The sequence below is a fragment of the Pleurodeles waltl genome, chromosome 2_2 (assembly GCF_031143425.1).
Source record: "Pleurodeles waltl isolate 20211129_DDA chromosome 2_2, aPleWal1.hap1.20221129, whole genome shotgun sequence".
In the NCBI taxonomy this organism is placed as follows: domain Eukaryota; kingdom Metazoa; phylum Chordata; class Amphibia; order Caudata; family Salamandridae; genus Pleurodeles; species Pleurodeles waltl.
The window spans coordinates 1,029,886,943-1,029,908,407 of NC_090439.1; the positions used below are offsets into that span (position 1 = coordinate 1,029,886,943).

At 43.6% G+C, this 21,465-nt stretch overlaps 1 protein-coding gene across 2 annotated transcripts in view; it reads left to right on the top strand.

Annotated features, from left to right (window-relative positions):
• The window catches only part of CCN4 (cellular communication network factor 4), a 149,226-nt gene that overhangs the window by 84,501 nt on the left and 43,260 nt on the right, over positions 1-21,465 (top strand). The window contains exon 2 of one of the 2 annotated variants that reach the window (XM_069220784.1): positions 17,822-18,075. In XM_069220784.1, the coding sequence (XP_069076885.1) occupies positions 17,961-18,075 (115 nt within the window). In that variant the 5' untranslated portion in view covers positions 17,822-17,960. Of the gene's footprint in view, positions 1-17,821; positions 18,099-21,465 lie in introns of both variants that reach the window. The other variant, XM_069220783.1, reaches the window with a different exon arrangement.

A 21,465-nucleotide genomic window follows, 5' to 3' on the forward strand; every position in this document is an offset into this window, starting at 1 on the left:
TTAATGATGTCATAAAACATGTCCTGAATGATGTAATATATGTATTAATTAGCAGTGCACAGAGGGGCATGAGTTTTAATTACCTTAGGGCATGAGTTATAGTTACTTGACATAACTATAACTGGTGAGTTTCAGTGAGTTTGTTAATTTAAAACATATGTTCTAACTGACATTTCCACCTTACTATAACACCCCTTTAACCTTCATTTTTTATAATGAATTTCCAGGGTTTTTACTTATTACACCACCCCAAGTCATGTGCACCCTTCGTCCGTGCACGGCTGGGAGTTGGACACGGAAGCAACCAGAAGGAAGCGCTGCACTCCAGCTGAAGACCACAGAGCTCGGGACACTCAGGACAGACATATGTTTTTCTTTTATTATGGGCTGGGGGGACCACTAGGGCCCCCGCAGTCCAACTGTCAGCACCCATCCTGGGTACAAGTGAGGGATAACAATTCTTTTTTTTCTTTAACTTTGGGAGGGTGTGTGTGACCCCGCCCCCTGCAGGCCTTTACAAGCCCCAATAGCCCCAAACCCCATGGCTGCATTATATTTTACGAGGAGAGAAGCATGTGTCTTCCCTTTCTGAGCCTCTAGGACCCCAGGGATCCCAAAGCCAGGGCTGTTTTTTTTATTTTATGGGGACCCCATCCAACTGGGCCTTTTTTGTCTTAAAAGGTAAGGGGATGCACCTCCCCCTCCACGAGCCCATAGTGGCCACAGGGACGTCATCCCCGTGGCCTTGGGTGGGTGCCCTGGCTCCCTCCTGGGGCACCCACAAGAAACTATGTTAGGAGAGCCATGAGGGGAGCACCAAGGGCCCTGCATCCCCACCAGCCTCCCTCATTCAACCATCCTGGGCGCATCAGAAGTCAGAATTGCCGTCTGAGTTTTCCTGCCTGCAAGACTGCGGGCATGAAACAAATATCTGTCCCACCCATTGGGAGCATTTTTAAAGCTCCCGCCGGCTGAGAGCTGACAATTGTTCCTTGTCCATGCCCCTGCGGTCAGAGAAACTGTGTCTCCCCGAGACATAGTGAGTGAGAAGATCCCTGGGGGTGGGGCCCCGTGGGCATGTTAAGGAGCAATGCGACGGGCTGTGTTCCCCTCCTTTAAATATTATCGCCCGAGGGATGGGGTCTGCATGCCCCCTCCCCTTTAGTTTGTATTCTGCCCCATCCCAGGTCTCCTCCCCTTTATGATGTCAGCTCCAGTCGATGTGTTCCTTGGGCACTCTTACAGGCTGGTGGAGGGGGACGATGCTCTCCCCTACCCTTTATTTTGAATCAGGAACCCCATCCCTGGGGGCCTTATGTGGTTCAAGGAGGGGGGCTGTGTGCCCCCTTCCCTTTATTATAATGTCAGAGAAAGGAGATGGAGGTCCCCAAGGCCTTCTAGAGGCTTAGGAAGAGGGACCAAGGCCCATATGTATACTTTTTTAGCACCGCATTTGCATCATTTTTTGACGCAAAAGCGGCACAAACTTACAAAATACAATTGTATTTTGTAAGTTTGTGCCGCTTTTGCGTTTAAAAGTGGCGCAAATGCAGTGCTAAAAAAGTATAAATATGGGCCCAAATGCCCTTAAATATTTAAATATTCTGCCCTCCCGGGACATGGCCCACCCCAGGGAGTGTTTTTTCTTTATAGTGTGGGAGCCTGCACTTTTAAAAACTTTTTGCTGCAGATTCATGGATCGTCTGCAAATTTGTGGCAAAATAAAAAAAAACGATTTGGGCCCCAGGGCTCCCTGCCCACTTTTATCTTTTTTGAAACTTTTTTTCAGGACTGAGTCCCAAATCTTAAGATGGCTGCTGGCACATCGTTGTTGGTGTGGTGGCAACCAATTAGATCTTATCTTTAGATTTGCTACATTTCGTGGATCCTCCCTATCGTGAGATATACACATTGTGACATTTCTCTAAAACTACTGAACGTATTTATGCCAAATCACTAAAGGCACATTTCTGGACCAAAATCTAGTTTTCTGAAAAAATTGGTGTAAATCCATTTAGCTGTTTGGCTGTAGTTGTGTCTAAATTTCGTATTGAAAACTGAATGGGGAAAATGCGTTTTGGGGACCCCTTTTCTTGGCCTCCACTTGATGAATCACCCTGATACTTTTGAGGAAGGAGCAGAGGGGGGGAGATTTTTTTTTTTGTGAATATATGTCATCTGAACCCTAAAAGCCCTTACCTCCTTTTACCTCTACCTACATTCAACCTTAAAACCACTTAACTCTACCCACCCTTAAACCTAAAGATCAGCTTACATCCCTTTACCTCCACCATTCCCTGAACCCTAAAAACCATTTACCACCCTTCACTTCTACCCTCCCCTGACCCTTAAAAGAATACCTTATCTCCCTTTACCTTCATCTGCCCCTGAACCCTCACCACTCCTTACCTCCCTCTACCCTCCCGTGAACCCTAAAACCCCTTACCTCACTTTACCACTACACACCCCTGAGTCTAATAAAATCTTACCTCCCTTTACCTTTACCATCCCTTAAACACTAAAATCACCTTACTTACCTTTACCTCTACTCCTGACCCCTAAAAATCACTTACCTCCCTTTACCACTACCTGACACTTACCCCTTAAAGCCCCTTACCTTTATTTACTTCTATTATTTCTTAAACATATTATCCTGAATCCTTACCCACCCCATAACCCTTAAATCGAATATTTTGACATTTAAAAAATAAGAAAATATCTGCATGGTTAAGTCTCATACCAAAATGTGGCCTGTGTGGTACTTGCCCATGTGATACTTACCTGAGTGGTAAAATCCTGCAGGGTAAAAACTATAGGCCAGTGGTTCCCAACCTGTGGTCCGTGACCCCTTGGGGTCCGGGAAGCCTCCTTAGGGGGTCCGCGACTGCTTAGAAAATAAAATAATATTAACAGATTAGGTCCCAGCAGTCAGTGTAGGGGGTCCCCGGATTCCAATAATGATTCAATGGGGGTCCCTGGGTTCCAGTAATGATAAAGTCGGGGTCCACAGAAGTCAAAAGGTTGGGAACCACTGCTATAGGGTAAGATCTGCATGCTAGTTAGGATCTAGGCCTAGTATGGATGGTTAGACATCCTTAGCTACATTTAGCAATGTATTGGCCTTTGCTTGTATTTTTAATTTCTTTCCAGCACTTGTGGGTCTGGCAGGAATACAAATTTAGGCAAAACATATTAATCTATGCTCACCCTTCACTCTCCTCTCATCCTGCTAAGTCTGAATGCAGGTAGAGCATGTGCATGTTTTGTCCGCCTTTTGCGCAATTTGGAATAATACCTCTTTTTTGGCTTTGCTGAAATCTCCATCAGAATGCATGACTTTGAGCCCACAACATTGATGCACCAATCATTAAAAACCATTCAACAAGAATATTTAATTAAACTCAAATTGAAGGTGTGCTAGACAGAGATGGATGTTTTTATGAACATCAGTTTCTACCTTGAGGCGTATTAAACATTCTGCCCTGAGGAAGCACGAGATGTTTCGCAACACCGAGAATAGGCGCCACATGTGTTGCAATCAGTGCAGTGTTCAGCTGAAATGTTTTTGCGTACAATTTTTTTATTTCCCTTCTTTTTTAATTTACTGTACATCTGTGGGTAGGGCGCCCGCTTGCTGCGCCCCAGGGCAAACTATTCTTTGATATTTCGTTTTAGGTATTGTCAAAGGTATGCACAGCATTTCTGGCTCACTCCTTAAGGGAGAGTAACCAGTGCTTAAAGTTAAATGAATAGAGGCAGAAGGAAGCATTGCCCTTAAGTACTGTACTTCAAGTACTACCGAGTTCAGCCAGTAATGTCCTCTGAAAAAAATACTTTCTCAGTGTATCGTCCAAATTAAAATACAGGTAACACATTGTAGTATCCTGTTATGGTCACTGTGAAAGCTGAGACTGTCTCAAGAGGTAGTATCGTTTAAAATATAGCACTACGAATGACGCATTTGAGTGCTTGGTTCTATTGCGGTGATTCCAAATAAGATGTGTTGAGGGAAGTGCTGTCTTTATGTTCGTACCCAGGATCACACCAGATGTGCACTGCACCAGCGTATGCCTTATAGTCACCTAGAACCATGTTAACACCTCGGTAGTTAAGGCAATAGGTTAATTGAGCACCTATGATCCAGTGGCTACATTGCCAAAAACTGAACCGCAGCACTCGATTGAAAGTTGATACTGTAAAAAGCACTTAAAGCCGCGTTACGGGTTTGGTGGATGAGAAGACTCGCCCGCCAAACATCCGATGGGGAGGTTGCCGCCTTACTGGCGACCTCCCCGCTGGCACTATTACAACTTTTCTAGTAGGCTGACAGGCGGAAACCAAGGTCTCCACCCGTCAGTCCAGCAGAAAAGTGGAGGTAGCATTGTTGCCAGCTCATAATCAAGCCGGCGGCACTGCTCCCGCCCGCAGGGGGCATCAGCACCCTCGTAATGGGCACTGTCTGCGTAGCAGCAGTGTGTGCATTACGAGGTTGCTTGGCAGGGGGACCCCCGCACTGCCCATGCCATGTGTAGTGCAATGGCCCCATGCACCTGTTCTCCACCAGCCTTTTGAAAGGTCAGACCGCCAAACTGGCAGCGGACATGACCGCCAGGTTCGTAATGAGGCTTTTAATCTCCCTGTGAAAAGTTTATTTCAAAAGGTTTAACTCGCTGCTTGATTTGCACTTATGCATTTTCTGTCATCCCCATTAATGTTCAGTGCTGTGTTGCTTACAGGCTAGGTTTACGCAATGTGCACAACATGACAATCTAATATGTTTCCAGCATTCAGAATACATAAATGAAATAGTAAAATTACGGGGCATACCCATCGCAGTGACTCTATTTCAGATGTCCCTGAAGTCCTGTGGATTGAGACTGCTCATAGGCACTCAGTTGTAGTTACAATAGTAATCCAGCTGATGTTTGGAGGGAGGGAGATGAGGAATGTGGAGTGCTAGACACACCATGGAGATGATTAGAAAGAGATGTCTTACGACAATTAGTAATTATATTAAACCCTGCGTTCGTTCACATAGGTGTGTTAATTGAAAATGCACCCATTTATGAAAGCAGGCCTATTCTTAAAGTTATTAAAAATAGGTGTTATAGAAAGGCTACATTTTTAAAAACAATAAATACATTGTTTAGTTATGCATGTATATGGAACTCTCTCCCATCTGATATTCAGTCGAACCCATTGACCACAATTTTCAAAAAAAGAGGTGAAAAGGATCCTAATGAACTGATCTCACTTAACTTATCTATTAGCCTGACTCCATGGTTCCCGTGACTATACCACAACTACTAATATGCCATAACACCTGGGAAACATCACTTACAACGTGCTGGTGACCATGCCTCGGTTGCAGTGGGTTAACAGCTATGAAATCAAACTGCAGTCGTAAGAGTTTGTCGGAACTGCAACACTCTGGGTTTGTACGAGTCGGAGACTCGGAAATTGGAAAGTCAGCAAAGAATACTCCAGTTCGGGTTCAGATATCAAAAGTTAAAAGAGAGGCAAAAATTCTGGGTACCAATGTTAACTGTCTGATTTTGACTCCTCCACCCCGTGACCCTTGCTTTGCCTATGCACTGTAGAAAATATGGCTTTGAATGTAACAGACTCCAAGCTCAGCCTTCCTGGTGTGGGAATTGAGATTGTCGTGAGTTACTGTGAGAAACTCTGAAATGCCTGACATAACATTTATGTGGGGGTAATGCGGAGTCAAGTATGGAAATGCGTAACTCTAACCCTCAATGAGTGATACTTTGTAGAGCTGCTGTAATGATAGCAATAAATCATTTGATAAGGACGACTACGATCGGTATCCATTCGGTATCCCATTGTAGAAGTCGGAAAACCTTGTCGGACGCCTAAAATGTGATTAGTACACAGCAAAAAGTCTTTTAAAGGTTGCAAATGCCTAATCGGAACTTTTTGAAAAGCTTCATACATCGGCCCCTTATTTTACGAGTACTATTAGTTTCAATTGTTTATATGAGTTATCACACTTCTTAAACTAACTTTTATTCAAATGTCTATGAAAAGCATCTATATCATGGACTACATGCATTTACTTCCCCTGGCCTTCAAAAAATAAGACATCATTCAGTGTTCAGCCACATTAACTAAACGACTTCGTGAAAAGCAAATAGACTCCCGGTGCATGAAAAAAAATGAAAACAGGTGTCTTAGGACAATTATTAATTATATTAAACCCTGAATTAGTTCTCACATGGGTGTTGCTTAACAGTACACCAATCTGAGAAAGTGGCGTTATGACTAAATGTATTAAACATAGGTATCATATATATTATAATAATATATTTTTAAAAACATTAAATACCTTATTTATTCATGCATGTTTGCTCTTCCAGATGAAAAAACTCCCCATGTATCATGATCAAAAACACCAAATGAAACACGTGTATGTGTGTGTGTGTGCATCATCAACCTCACATAATAAATCAATGCCTTGTTGAAAACATTCATTAATGGCCTAAAAATGTTATAGCTCTATTTTCATCACTTCTTTTATTTCAGTCTTTCAAATGTGAGTTTGTCTGCTGATTCCTATCATTGGATCACTTAATCTCTTTAATTTTGTTATCAACCATTTCTTCAAAAAGTGTCAATAACTTCCTCATGTCTGTGTCAATCACACAAATCAGAACATTTCAAAAACGGAATCGGTATTGGAACTGGTTATTAAATCTATAAACACTCAGTTGTCCTTCCCATGTTCTTTCCTGAGCAAAATTCCTGTCACATCTAAAAGCTCCACCCGTATTCCTGTCACGTGTGTATGATCTACCCATATTGTTACGCACCCTTAAATTCCCCTCAAAGAAAACATACTAAAGACAGCAAGTCTCCCAGTTTATGGAAGCAGAACACAAAATCATCAGGGATGCCTAGAAATGATCTGCTCTGATGAGCCGAGTACACATCACAACATTTCACTCCTGTGAAGTGGTCAAAGTGAAAGGGAGGAAGCTATGTTGGGGCGCGTCCAACTGGATTGATTGCCAATTTTGAGTGCAGGGAATATCTAATCCTGGCTTTCTTACATCATCACATCGAGCCTTAATTCCAATGTCTCCTAATAATGGGTCACACAGAATGTGACTAAATAACATGCTAACAAACATAAACAATGAACATCTATGTGCAGCTACTCAGAGCAGCAAACACAAGGAAGTCAGGATTGACTCCTTTGTTAGGTTTACTCCCTTTCACCTCGTGGTTCTGACACAAGAGAGCGGGGACTGTGGTCTGATCGGATGCTGCTCTGTCCCATCACGGATGAGAGGTGCACTCACTTTGGAAAAGACAAAACCATCTTCCAGCAAATAAATCAAACTCCACTTTTGGCATTTCGTGGATGCGCATGTTCTGGTGGAAACACAGCAACTCCCTCTGTTGTTTGTTAGACATGCTAATTTTTTGTGCAGATTTACATTAGTGGACTCAAAATTAATCGTGGAAAACGAAGGTGAACATTTTTTCCTAGGCTGCTTGAAAACTCCTATTATCCAGGCATGATCGATACCAAGACATTGACGTGTCTGACACCTGCCCACTAGTTGCAGTCATTTTGCCAAAATATAGTAATCAACAATGCTCACCTGTAAAGAGCCATATATATGCTGTGATTATTATGTAATGTAGAGTCATTATGTATTACTCTGAGACCGTCTGCATCCAATGCACCATCACACTTGGCGCTTCATTCCATAACCTACACAAGAGTGGGGAGAATAGACACACATTGTTTCAGTGTGAACCTGTGCTGGTGCTCTCTCTGCGAGTGACAGTCTTACCCACCTGCCTTCCATGGGCTGTTTGGCTACATCCCGCCACTGAAATAAGGACAAAGGGAACTTGCCTCACATTTCAGGTAGTCAGCAGGACTCCTTCAATGACTGTGTGTTAAGTGATTTGCAGGTGCACAGGTGTGTGCCAGGGAATGTTGAAAACCATCCTTAGTAGGGTGCTAAGTGTTGACCTTGGAGAGACCTGGTTGGTAGGTGGCGGCAACAACAGAGTGTGTGTGTGTTGTGTGTTTGTGTGTGTTCATTTAGTAGACCTGGGCCCCATCTAACTGGTGAGTCCTTCATTTTCATAGCAAACACTGCGGAGATGCGTCATTGATCCATTGGGTAATTAGATAGGGGTATTACAGGTGCGTTTCCCAGAATGCAATTGTTGGAGTAAAGCAGGGCCTGCTTTTTCCAATACGACGGATTTACATAATGGAGCCTAAGGAGTGAGCAGACCATAGACACTATGGAAGCACAACCTACACCCATGCTCCTGTCATTAACAGCTGTCCAGATTAGGAAGAATGCTGGAGGAGAGTGTTTAGGAAGAGGTCAATCTATAACCAGTGGGAACTTGAAAGCCCTTGATGTCAGACGAGGCCAATGCGCTTCAGGCAAGGTGACCGATTGAGTTGTTTTTGGCTGGCATAATTTGCATAGGTATGGGCTATTAATTTGTGTTTGTACATTATATTTTCCGAGACAGTGAACGCCTCTTCTGTCTGCTCAGGTTTGCTAAATCAGCATTATATTTTCTTTCCAGAAATGGTTAATATCAAGTTAAAATTCCCCATAGCCAGGTTTTAGGTCCTCTAAATTGCAGATGTTACTGGGAGGCCCAACAAGCACGTACACAAAATCAATATTTGAAAGTAAAAAAAAAAACACCATTACCTGTTGAGTGGAGCCGGTCACTTTAAAGTCCCTTCTATGAACAAGGTTTGATGCTCCACTCGATCAACGACAAAAGGAACAACATATGCTTGCTGAATTGCAAAATAGTTAGAAAAATGTTTACTCTGTGTGTATAATACCTGGAAGAGATAAATAATAATTCAATGTGTGATGACAGGGTGGACCTTTCAGATGTAAAATAGTCCCCTGTGCATTCCAGTGGAGGGGTGTACCCAACAGTCTATAAAAAGTAGGTGAGAATAAAACACTCCTGTGGGCTGATCTCAAGGTGTGATTGACAATCTCTCAGGCAAATGGCTGAAGGTTCCTAAGCTAAAGATACCAATGATTGAAGAGCGTTGAGCCAAAGGATAGATGTTGCTTCATAAAAACGTTTTCCCTGTGGAAAACTATGGGGTAAAACATAGAAAAGACCCTTCCTCCTACCCAGAAACATATAGATTGTTCTGCTGATAACGTGGGCGCATAGGGCAAGAGGAAATAGACACACATCTGGTGATCAAATACTTTTGTGGATTTCGTGGCGAATACTCGGGTATTTTCTAAAATTCCTCGAAATAATACAACTTGGAAAATTGGTAACAAAAGCCTCTAGCTCGTATATGATCACTGTTTAAAATTCGTGCCTCCGTCTTTTTTATAGGCGCTGAGTAGCTTTGGGACCGTGTTATTAGAATCCTTAGAGTGTTTCCAGGAGTGTGTGTTTTCTTCCATATCGAACAAGTCAGGACAGCAGGGCTGCACAACCCCCAGGCAACAGAACAATGCATGTCCTTACAGACAACTTACGGACAACACTGCGATTTGTCAATCACGTGGAGAATTTAGCAAAAGAAATCTCTGCTCTCAACGAGCTTAATCATAAATTATATCTACTATACACCGCCGTAGGGGAAACATCTGAATAGCTTTTTTTGTTTTGATAAATTCTGCTGTTGAACGCGGAAGTTCTCTAGACTATGTAACTTTTACTCTGCACATATGAGAGAACATACATTGTTCTCCAGTAGGTGGACTACAAAGAGGTTTGTTTTGTTGTTTCCATCTGGAGGAGAAAAGGGGGTTGACGCCCGTAGCCCTTAAAATAATCCCCTTTCCATGACTGATATTACAAAACGTACAGAAAGTAATTTTCAACAGATGTCATCCACATTTTGGGCGCAAACTGGGTGCAGTATTATTGCATACACTGGGCGACAAGATACCTATATTAGATAATTCCAGTCACTGGAAAAGCCAAGAACCATGCAGAAAGGTACCCAGGTACTCTAAAGTAGCACTACGAAGACATACAAATAGCAGAAAAGAGCTATAAAAACAGTGTGAGCCCAAACTGCTTGCATTCAATAACAGTGGCGGCCGGCAGCTTTAGGAGGGAGTGGGTCGGACGGGGCACACACACACACACTCATTCTTTCACACACAGACACGCACGCACGCACATCCATTAACAACACTCATACCATTCAAACATGCACACATGACCAAACATTCATTTTAAAACATCACACACACTCATTCTTTCACACACGCATGCACATTCATTAACAACATTCATACCATTCAAACATGCACCCAACATTCATTTTAAAAGTTCGCACACACTCATTCTTTCACAGATGCACGCATGCACATCCATTAACAACACTCATAACACTCAAATATGCACGCGCGCACCAAACATTCAATTTAAAACATCACATACATACATACATACATACACACGCATCCCACACATACACACACACACACTTACATTCAGCCTCAAGGTCCCAGGAGGGTGGGGACTGCTGCCTTCCCTCATTGGCTGACCTAAGGTCAGCCAATGAGAGAAGGCAGCAGTCCCAGCCTCGTCACAGAGTGGGATGGGGTCAGTGAGACTGCTGACCCCACCCCACTCTGTGACGAAGTGTCACTGATTGACACTCGCCCTGGGCGCTTCAGGGCTTAAACCTGAAGCGCCCAGGGCGAGTGTCAATGGGTGACGCTTTCCTCGTCACCCAGGGGAGGGCCTCGAAGCACCTTTGCTGAGTCGAGGAGGTCACGCCCATAGGAGCTGTGACTTCCTCAGCCCAGCAAAGTTCAGCTCAGGCAGCCAGGAGTCTGCGCAAATCGCGCATGTCTGCTCCTGGCTGCCTGAGCTGAACATGAAAAGTGACCTTTGCTCAGCCTGACAGACACTCTTCATGAGGGGCAAAGGGTGGGGGGGCATGGCCCCTCCGCCCTAAAGGCCACCACTGTTCAATAAACAAGGACAATTTTATCCTGTAATATCCTGTACATCAGCTCCGGGCTTGCTCTGTCTAGGTGGGCGTGCATGGATTAGTGGCCATATATTCAGTACTAAAGTTTAGCCCAGGGCCTGGAAAGGAAAACAAGTAATAAACAACCTGCCACCACTTAGGAACTGGGCAGCTGACCACCTTCACAGGAGCACGCGGTCCAGAGACAGCCGGAAACTCCCAATATCGATCCAGTCACAGCAGACTTCACTAGCAACATTTTCACATTCCAATAAATAAGAGGGCCACATTCCAGCTTTCGAGCTCAGACTCACTTACATCAAAGAACTAAAAAAATGGTGAAAAGCAAAACTCTTCATGAGGGCTCATGGCCAGCTTTGATAGGCAACCACCAGCTTTCTGTTGTGCAGTGGCTTGGAACTAAGGCCAATGAAAAACCATGATACCCACAAATCACTTACATCTATCTGGTGCTTAGCAAACCTTCAGCAGGTAGGAGTATATGATTTCTCCTGATCATTGCTGTTGGACTTTTTTGCTTATGCAGGGTCATCCCCAATCTTTTTGCCCCCTGCCCCCTATTTTTTCTGACCCGTTGCTGTTGCAGTTTTAACTGTAAATTCGACTTGGCAAGTGTACCCACTTGCCAGGCCTAAACCTTTTCCTTTTCTTACATGTAAGGCACCCCTAAGGTAGGCCCAAGGCCCTAGGAAGCCCCAAGGGCAGGGTGCAGTGTATGGTTAAGGTAGGACATATAGTAGTGTGTTTTATATGTCCTGATAGTGAAATATTGCTAAATTCGTTTTTCACTGTTGCAAGGCCTGCCCCTCTCATAAGTTAACATGGGGGCTCTCTTTAAATATGATTACAGTTTAGATTCCCTTTAGGAGCAGATGGACATGTGGAGTTTGGGGTCTCTGATCTCACATTTTAAAATACATCTTTTAGTAAAGTTGGTTTTAAGATTGTGTGTTTGAAAATGCCACTTTTAGAAAGTGGGCATTTTCTTGCTTAAACCATTTCTGTGACTTTGCCTGTTTGTGGATTCCCTGTCTGGGTCAGTTTGACAGTTGGGCTGTTTGCACCTCTCTCTAGACAGTTACACAAAGGGAGCTGGGGTGTAGCCTGCATTTCCTGATGAGCCATCTGTGCTAGGAGGGAGGTGAGGAGTGATCACTTACACCTGAAAGGGCTGTGCCTGCTCTCACACAATGCAGTCTCCAACCCCCTGGTGTGTGTCTGGGGCCTAGCCTGGGCAAGGCAAGATTTCACAATCAAGAGAGACTTTCCTTTGAAGTAGGCCTACTTCAAAGGGCAAAATGGGTATAAGAAGGGCACCCAAAACCACAGACTTTAGAACACCTCTGGAAACCAAGAGGAACCTCTGCCTGGAGAAGAGCTGAAGAGCTGAGGAACAAGAGCTGCCTGGCCTGTGACTGTGCTTTGTGGAGCTATCCTGCAGTTACTGCCTCTGCCAGAGTAAGAGGGCAAAGACTGGACTTTGTGTGCCTTCCATCTTGTGAAGATGGGGTTTGATTTAGAGTTTGCCTCCTGTTGTTTGAAGACTCAGGGACAGCAAAGACTTCTCTCTGCCAGCACCTGGAGTCTCTGGAGAGACTCCTACTCTGCCAAGTGGTGCCCTTCCAGTTCCTGGGACCCTGAAAAGAGAAGCTGGCAGCCTAAGAGGAAGAAATCTACGCACAGAACGCCGTGCGGGGAAAAGATCGACGCGACTCTGATCTGCGGCTGAAAAATGTATGCGCTGCCGGCTTCGTGGCTAAAAATTGATGCTCACCTGCAACGCGACCTGAAGATCGATGCCCGGGGCTGGAGAAACGACGCGCAGCATCGCTGACGGAGGCTGGTGAGATCGCAACGTGTGCTGCATGGTTTTCGGATCATAGTGCGGCTGGATTTCTGATGCAAACACTGCTGGGCGTGTAAAAATGATGCAAGGCCTTCCCGGGCCCAAGAGTGCTGACCGGATCGACACATCAGAGAGAAGAAATGACACGCACGACCCGACGAAAGGAGAAAAATTGCAAGATCTCGTGAGTGAGTGAAATCGACGCGTCGCAAGCCCTTTCTGACGCACGCTCGCCCAAGCGGGGTTATTTTTGACACACCCAAGGTACATTTTCACGCTAACAATGTTAATGTGTGTTTAAAATTAAGTTTTGCATTTTCAGTGATAACTTGACTTTTGTATTGTGGATTTTTGTTGTTTTGGACTTGTTTTGTTTAAATAAATATTTTCTATTTTTCTAAACCTTTGTTGTGTCATTTTGTAGTGTTTTCATTAAGTTACTGTGTGTGTTGGTACAAGTACTTTTCACCTAGCACTCTGAAGTTAATCCAACTGCTCATGCCGAGCTACCAAGGGGGTAAGCAGGGGTTAGCTGAGGGTGATTCTCTTTTTACGCTGACTAGAATGAGGGTCCTTGCTTGGACAGGGGATAACCTGACTGCCAACCAAAGACCCCATTTCTAATAATTGCCAAATAAATAGACCTCTGTTCAACCGTCTTTCGAATAAGGGTGGGCTTCGCACACCTCTTGTTTGATTAAATTTTCACCTGCCTCGATCCTGGTGGTCTCTTTGAGTCTGATCGCAGGGTTACTGGACAGTCTACCTTCACTTGAACACTTACAGAACACTAAGCTGTGCAATGGATCCAAAGAAGCGGATCCCTTGGACTCTCCGAGCAGGAAAAAGCAACTTGCTCTCATTACTATTGATGATTATTATGGGTCTCTTCCAAGTAACACTATGTATGTATGTGGATGGTAAAGCCTTAAACCTAACCACAAAGCAACAATGCAGAGGAGACGTGTGGGGGATGAGAAAAGTATAATAAAGGCAAGGGGAGAGAGTTAAGGGAGCACTATTCCCATGGGCATGTTCTGGACCATGCACGTGGTACTACCATCAGATCCAAATCCTTTTTTGCTGTGTATACCAGTGAACGGAATGAACAGCTTTAAGCTGAGGCTGAACTGTGGATAATTCTGGGTCAAGGTGTTGTGGCAGTCCTTATCCTCTTTGATCTCTCTGCAGCCTTTGACACAGTTTCTCATTTTATCTTAATAAGCAGGCTAGGGTGAGTAGGGGTGGGAGAGCTTGCTCTGGAATGGATCTGGAGTATAAGGTGGCAAACCAGGGATGGATTGGGATTGGAATTAGGCCAGAGCATGCCCAAAACAAGTGGCCCACATTCCTGACTCATTCTTATTTTTTTTGTAGTTTTACATAGAGTGAACTCAGCCCAAAGGCACTGGAGCACTTTACATGAGCACCAGAAAGATGGCAAAAGATCAAATAATTTGTTATTGTATTATAGATAGATACGTCAGCACTCAAATTTGGAAGTCCAACCAAAGTAAAAAGTCCATAACACAGGATTCCTTGATATGTAGTTCTGTAGTGTAATGTATTCAAACCTTTGTAGATTCCACTACACGAATAATACAGCAGCAGCCACAGCTGACACGTGTTCCGTCACAATCAAGCAATCAATCAAATACTTATAGAGCGCGCTACTCACCCATAGGGTCTCAAGGCACTGAGGGGTCTGTCCTCAAAGTTCAGTCGAAGAGCCAGGTCTTGAGGTCCTTCTTGAATTGAGGGAGCGTTGGTGACTGTCTGAGGTGGAGAGGTAAGGTGTTCCAACCTTTTGCTGCCGGGTAGGTGAAAGATCTTCCTCCAGCCGAGGACTTCTGTATGCGGGGTACATTGGTAAGCGATTGCTGGGAGGAGCAGAGAGGTCTGGAAGCCGAGGACCAGGTGGCACGGTGGTTGAGATCGCTGGGTCCGATATTGTGGAGGGCTTGGAGGTGACAATAGGTGACTTTTACAAGGCTGCAAGTACATATAACTAAGAATATGCGAGTACAGGGATAATGCACCATGTATCTGGCAAGCTCTGATACTCTATTTTTGTGTATATACAGCTTGTTTTTTTGCAACTGAAACTACAGGAAAATTCTGCCCTCTAGGCCTGTCGTTTGAGTAAAAGGTAGGACTGAGAGTAATTTTAGTCAAGCTGGAGTAATTGGAGTAATGCTGTAATCTTGTGTTATGCAAGTTCTACATAATTACCGATTTTAATGCCACGACACCACATTACTTAATGATTGTCCAATCCGGGAAAAATCATAGAATGAGAAGTACTGAAACAACTCGATTGTATGAAAGCTCATGTTCGTCTTCTTCTGGCGACCATCATTGCAATTGTGAGAACCTGGTCGGAACGTTCAGCGGAATTTTCAAAGGAGTAATTGGAGTACTTTCACAGTATGCTGCAGTGCCTAAGTTATTATTGCATAGGAAAAACATGCACAATCAAGTTAGTTGTGCCTGAAGGAGATCACTTAAAATATCATGTTGCTGGTTTCCCTTTATTCGGGGTACAACCCTCTGCCGAGAATCTGCATTCAAGATAAATCCTAATGTTGGGATGTGGCCCCTGTTAACGCTGGCGGAATTGTGAGAATTGTGAGAATCCGCTATGTTTTTTTTGGGGTGGGGGGGTGGGGCACTCGATTGACACTGTTACCTCTTTCTCGTTATGATGCAGACCTTGGTACACAGTTACATAGTCACTATCTCACAAGTTATTTATACCTTTTGAATACTGAGAAATAAATCCTGTCATTGCTGTTAATGGGGTCTCCCATTCAGACCTTCTGTAGTAGAATCAGTCATTCCCTTTATACTGCTTCTGGCTAGTGTCACTTCCTCACTTTTCAGTTGCTTTGTGTGTTAACAACAGGTGCTATCTAAATCCTGCTTGTGGTTGCTTACAAGCAGTTGTCAAAGTGGATTATGTTCATTGACGGATTCTTGGCAAACACAAAAACCTCTCTGAGAAAAGTTGCTGCAATCTGTTTGGCTTCCTTATGTGCTGCTTCTCCATTGTGTTCTTTGTGTAGCATTCTCCATATGCCAAAGACTTTTCACCCGCTGTCCTCAACATTAATTGGACGCCAAAAGTGCATTTATTTACAAATAGAATTCCAAATACTCCTCTGTATGAGTTGTGATGTCTCAAAAATCTGTGGCAGCTCTTGGTGCCTAGACAATAAATGATAGACTCTCAGATTGGCTGCCCCCAAGCACAACCCTCCATCAGGTGCCATTGATTCAGGTGGTCTCCAGAGGGGATCAGCTGCACTAAGACTACTTGACTGGTGGACACACAAGAATGTCAGATTTGTCTTCAGAATACTAATTAAAGATTTGTATTCCTGTGGATTACTAAGGCTTTTATTTTTTATTTGGTATGAAAAAATGAATAGCGTTGTGTTCGTTAGCATCTTTATGTATTTATACAGTCTGGTAATACATAGCTAATGGAGTGACAGACAAGTAAGAAACTGTATTTTCTTACTAGCGGGGAGAGAGGTCTTAGTTTTGTTGTCAGCAATGCCTGTGCTTCCAAAACGTTAAAAACCTAGCTCCTTGAAAATAAAAGCCAGTTTTTGTGAGGAACCCTGGACCTGCATTTAGTAGCATTCTACACGCAATATGCTTTCGTCAGATAAAGTCCATATGCAACATTTAGAAGCACCAAAGCAATATTAAAGGTAAACAAGCATTTGCAATGCAATGGGTTTCGCATTTGCTCCAGTTAGAGCTATAAGCGTTGTAAACTCCTAACTGGACTTTTCTTGGCACACAAACTGAAAATGAAAAGTAAAGCAGTTTCACATAAGTGAGCCGACGGCCACCATGAGCGCGAAGGAGACACACAAAAGGAAACAGAAGTTTGCTTGCAGTCAAATGTATCAGCAAAAGTGCAATTATCCATGTAACCGGCAAAAGTGCAATGATCCATGTAACAGGATCGATGTCATGCAAAGCGCTTGACTACTGCCCAGCGAGGTCACGCTGGGTAGGAAATAAAAAAAAAATAGTCCAGATGCCATGTGGAAAACACGAAAGCCTTGTATGTTTTCAGTAGTTGACCGGTGCTCTTGAGGAGGGCTAAACACTGGAAAAGGCATGACATATGCATGCCTTTCACTAATGAAATCAAGCGAATTTTAAAAGGCAAGCCCATGAACCAACCAAACTGATGGGCATGTCATGGGCGTGGTTTAAAGCCCACAGAGAGATTACTACAGGGGCCAGAGCGCTTGCACGCTCGTCTCTAAAAATAAAGCACCTAACATTCTGAAAATAATTTTGTAAAAAGGAATATGATATTGATTAATGTTACACAAGAAAATCAAAAACAAGTTAATGAAAACAGAAGTTATGAATTTTTAAAGAAAAAGTTAAATTCTACTCCAAAGCACAAGAAAAGAGCCGCCTTCTTTACAAAAGCCCTAGGATGCCTAATAACTGGAGTGATGCAGCATATTTTGAGAAACTGAGAGGGTTATCAATATCTATGGGCATATATTCATATACTCTTATTAAATAATACTCACAGCTCATTGGTGGTGGATGTTGTGTATAAGTGCTGCGTAATGGAACATTGTATGGGGGCAAGGATTATTAATGGGCCCATTGGTTGTAGTGACAGACCACACTGCCACCGATTCCACTGCAAGAAGACATGCATACAGAGGCTTACTGCGTCTCTTTCTCTCTCTCTCTCTCTCTCTCTCTCTCTCTCTCTCTCTCTCTGTCTCTCGATCTCTCTGTCTCTCTATATGTCTCTCTCTCTCTCTCATCTTGCATCGTGTTACTGTTGAAACTAGGCTTTATAAATCGATTGGAGTAAGACTGCCTCTACTGGATGGTCTGCTATGCTGCGTCTTGTTTCTGCTTCTGCCATTTTTTGTGTCGGAAAACATTGGTAATTTGGAAAACATTTTGCTTTTGCACAGGTCATTCCACAGAACACCACGGAAGTGCCCCCTGCGACAGCAGTGACAGAAGGTTACACACGTACTCAGTACTGTAAGTGGCCGTGCGAGTGCCCAGTGTGGGAGCCTCAGTGTGAGCCTGGGGTCAGTATGATCACAGATGGCTGTGACTGCTGTAAGATGTGTGCCAAGCAACTCACAGAAAACTGCACCGAGGCTGATTCCTGTGACCACCACAAGGGCTTGTACTGTGACTACAGCCGAGACAGTCCGAGGTACGAAATCGGAGTGTGTGCACGTAAGTATGCGTAAATGTACATGCATAAGCCACTATTTATCATCATGTATTTGGAGGGAGAGGTTGTATATCCTCATTTAACCATATATTAACATGCTACACTGGGACCTGGGTATCTCAGTATGGACTGATGTGGTCAAATTACCCTTGAGGTGAGGTGTAGGATGCAAGGCTAGTAACCCTGTGTAAAGGGATGTAGGGAACCTAATGTGGTAAGGACTGTTAATAATAAAAACCTCAGCAAATAACTCATTTAAAAAAAATGTATCTGAAACACCAGAGTTGTGATGGGGCTGCTTATAGCTCTGTACTGTAACCTAGAATAGATCAGTTTTTTGTTACTGTGGTCTTATGGGAGACGACCACCCATTGCAAATTAGTCCTTCCCAAACTGGAAGCCACCTGGACTCCGCATGCGTAACAAGCTATTCTACAAGCAGTTTTACCACTCGTGGTTTCACAAGGCGGGTGAGGTGTGGACTGAATCATTAGGCGCAGAGAGCAAAGAGGTCACATCAGGATACGCTTCATGACAAAGTGCAGTAAGTCGAACACAAAAGTTGTGACGAGTTGACAAGCAACTTTACATTGTGTGCTAGTTTCAACGTACCCGATAAAAGGCACCTATTTACATTCCTTTGTAAGGCTTCAATGAGCGGCAGACATTGTGGGGACACGAAATCAAGCATAGTAAATCACTAGTAACCTACACAGTAAATTTGCTAAATTTCCCATCATAAAATGTATATTGGATATACTAAATAACTGTAAATATTTGTTGTCCATGTTTCATATGTAAGTCCTGCAAAACATTGTTGTATTGCACAATACACGACGTAAAAATACACATTCAAAATATATATATTGCCCATTCTTTACTGTATGGAAAGTTATGATCAGTAAGGATCCCAGACTGACCTTCTTTGACTTGTAGTCCAAACTTGACATTGATCCCTACTGAAAGCAAACAGAAAGGAATGTTTACTCTTAGGCCGTCATTCACAAACACATACCACAACCAGATCGTGAGTAGTATGAACTCCTGCAGCCTTTGTGAAGGATGTATTCAGATCTTGGCAGAAACTTCCGAGGTGGTGTCTTGAGCTCAGTCATGTCTGCCACTTATGAAGGTTCTCCAAGGCTTTGCAGCAAACTCTGCGGGTCAGCTGAGAAGATCAGAGCAATGACAGCAGAAACTCCTCTCTACCACTGATTGCCACATGTTGGGTGAATGCTCAGGATGTGCAGCTCTGGGTGCTAGGAAGAGGCAAGTCATAGGGGAATAGGGGAGAGGGTGGGGGTTAAACAGTAGGGAGAAGGTAGTGTATATAACAGTGTGCAGCTGGTAGAACTGTAGTCTCCAATACTGTGTCTCCACTGACAGTCCCTTGGGTTGTGAATTGATCTGGCATCTGAAAGGTACAACAGGACTAGGACTACCATGGTAAGGATAGAGATAGATCCTAAATACAAAGAGTTAATTGATTAGAGTTGTGATTTTTATTGAGTCACAGGCTAGTTAAGTCCACATACAGAAACAGAGGTAAACCATAAGGTTTATGAATTTTTGTTTCTCCAAATTTATTTAAAAAGCACAATTCATAGCAATGCAACATTTAAACAGTATCATATTTCATCAAACGTTTGATACTGTTCCCTTCTTTTATACAATATTTCCTCCCTCCACATTATATATTTTGGTTTACTAACTAGGCAGATACAATATGTATCTCGGCCTACAACCACTTTGGAACTAGTACTGAGCATAGACTTAGACATCCACAGAAAAGTGCAGTCCTGGTTATAATTAGTGTCAGCCTAAGGATGCTCGAGGAGGGCAAGATACGAATTAGGGTTGCTCTCAACTCTACATACATTACTTAACTCTTTGAATACAGTCCCCCAGTAATGTGTTAATGCTGGACATGACCATAGTGTGTGTACACAATGACCCTTTCATTAGTGACACTGATTGGTGTAAATCTTTGAGAATGTATGCATGAGAATGTATGCATAATAGGGCGAGCAACTCCTTCCAGGCCATTACGCATTTTGTTTCCTATCCTGGAATTCTGTGTGACAGTCTGTACATTCTAAGTAATAGACTCTTGGTTTGCTTCCATTGAACTAATTAGACTAACACACTTAAAATCAGTGATTTGAAAGTGAAACTTTCAGAACTAGAGACAGTGGGCTCCTTACGAGTCTGGCGGTCACTAGACCCCAGACTCGCAGATGACAGTTGGACCGCTGCCAATGCAGCAGTCCAACCACTGCATTACAACCCTGGCGGTTCCAGCCACGAGGGAACCACCAGCTTCGCCAGGACCAGAGAGCCCGGTGGTGTGGAGGTAGTGGCGGTCCGAATCGGCCAGAGCTGCACTGCAAGCAATGCTGCCCTGGCGATTACGACCCCCTTCTCCACCAGCGGTTTTATGGCAGTACCACAGCCATGAAAATGCTGGCAGAGAACAGATGCAGGGGATCCAGGGTTGCCCATATACTGCCTATGCACTTAGCATGGGTAGTGCAGGGCCCCCCTGGCCAGCACCATTGCAATGTTCACTATCTGCAAACAGTGAACATTGCTAGGGTGCTGGTGCAGCCTGCGCTCTACAGCATTGCCACCGTCTCAATTACGAGCCGGAGACAATGCTGTAGGCTGTTTCATGCAAACCCAGTGGCCGGAAACTCAGGTTTCCGTCTGCTAACCTAGCGGAAACTCTTAATGGGGCAAGTGGGGATGTAGTCAGTATGGCGGCAATCTCCCCGTTTGAACTTCCATCCGCCAAACTCATAATCAGCCAGTGTCTCTAATAGCCTGGAGGGAGTGGCTATGGAGGGATTAAATAAAGTGAATGTATGGAATAGCACTGTTGTCTTCATACATTTAAGGTGACTGGCAAAGTATGTAATTAATTTGGATTCAAGCTGAATCTGTAAAGACTGTTCCAGTTTCGTCAGACTGCTGTGTACATATTTCACAGTGGTTCGCCTTAATAAGTGACGATAATTCTATGTGAATCCCAGATATATGACCCTAGGTGGGGTATCCACCAGAAGGCATGTTCACATATTACAAATGGTATACCTTTATTAACTTTTGCCTAACATTTCACCACTGGAGGAATTTTTAGAAGTTGCCTCTAAAGCACAGCTTCAATTCCTTTTCCAAGTTAATCGATGATTTGAATGTATTTATTTAGCTGATATGTTTGAGCCACTTCTTTTATACCATTGCTTGCACATTTACCCAGAAATAGAGTAACATTTTTAAAAATGTTAGGATTTTCCATAATAGTATACAGCCAAAATCAGTAATGGGGTGCAATTTACTGAGCCACTTACTGTAAATTCTGAGCAGAGC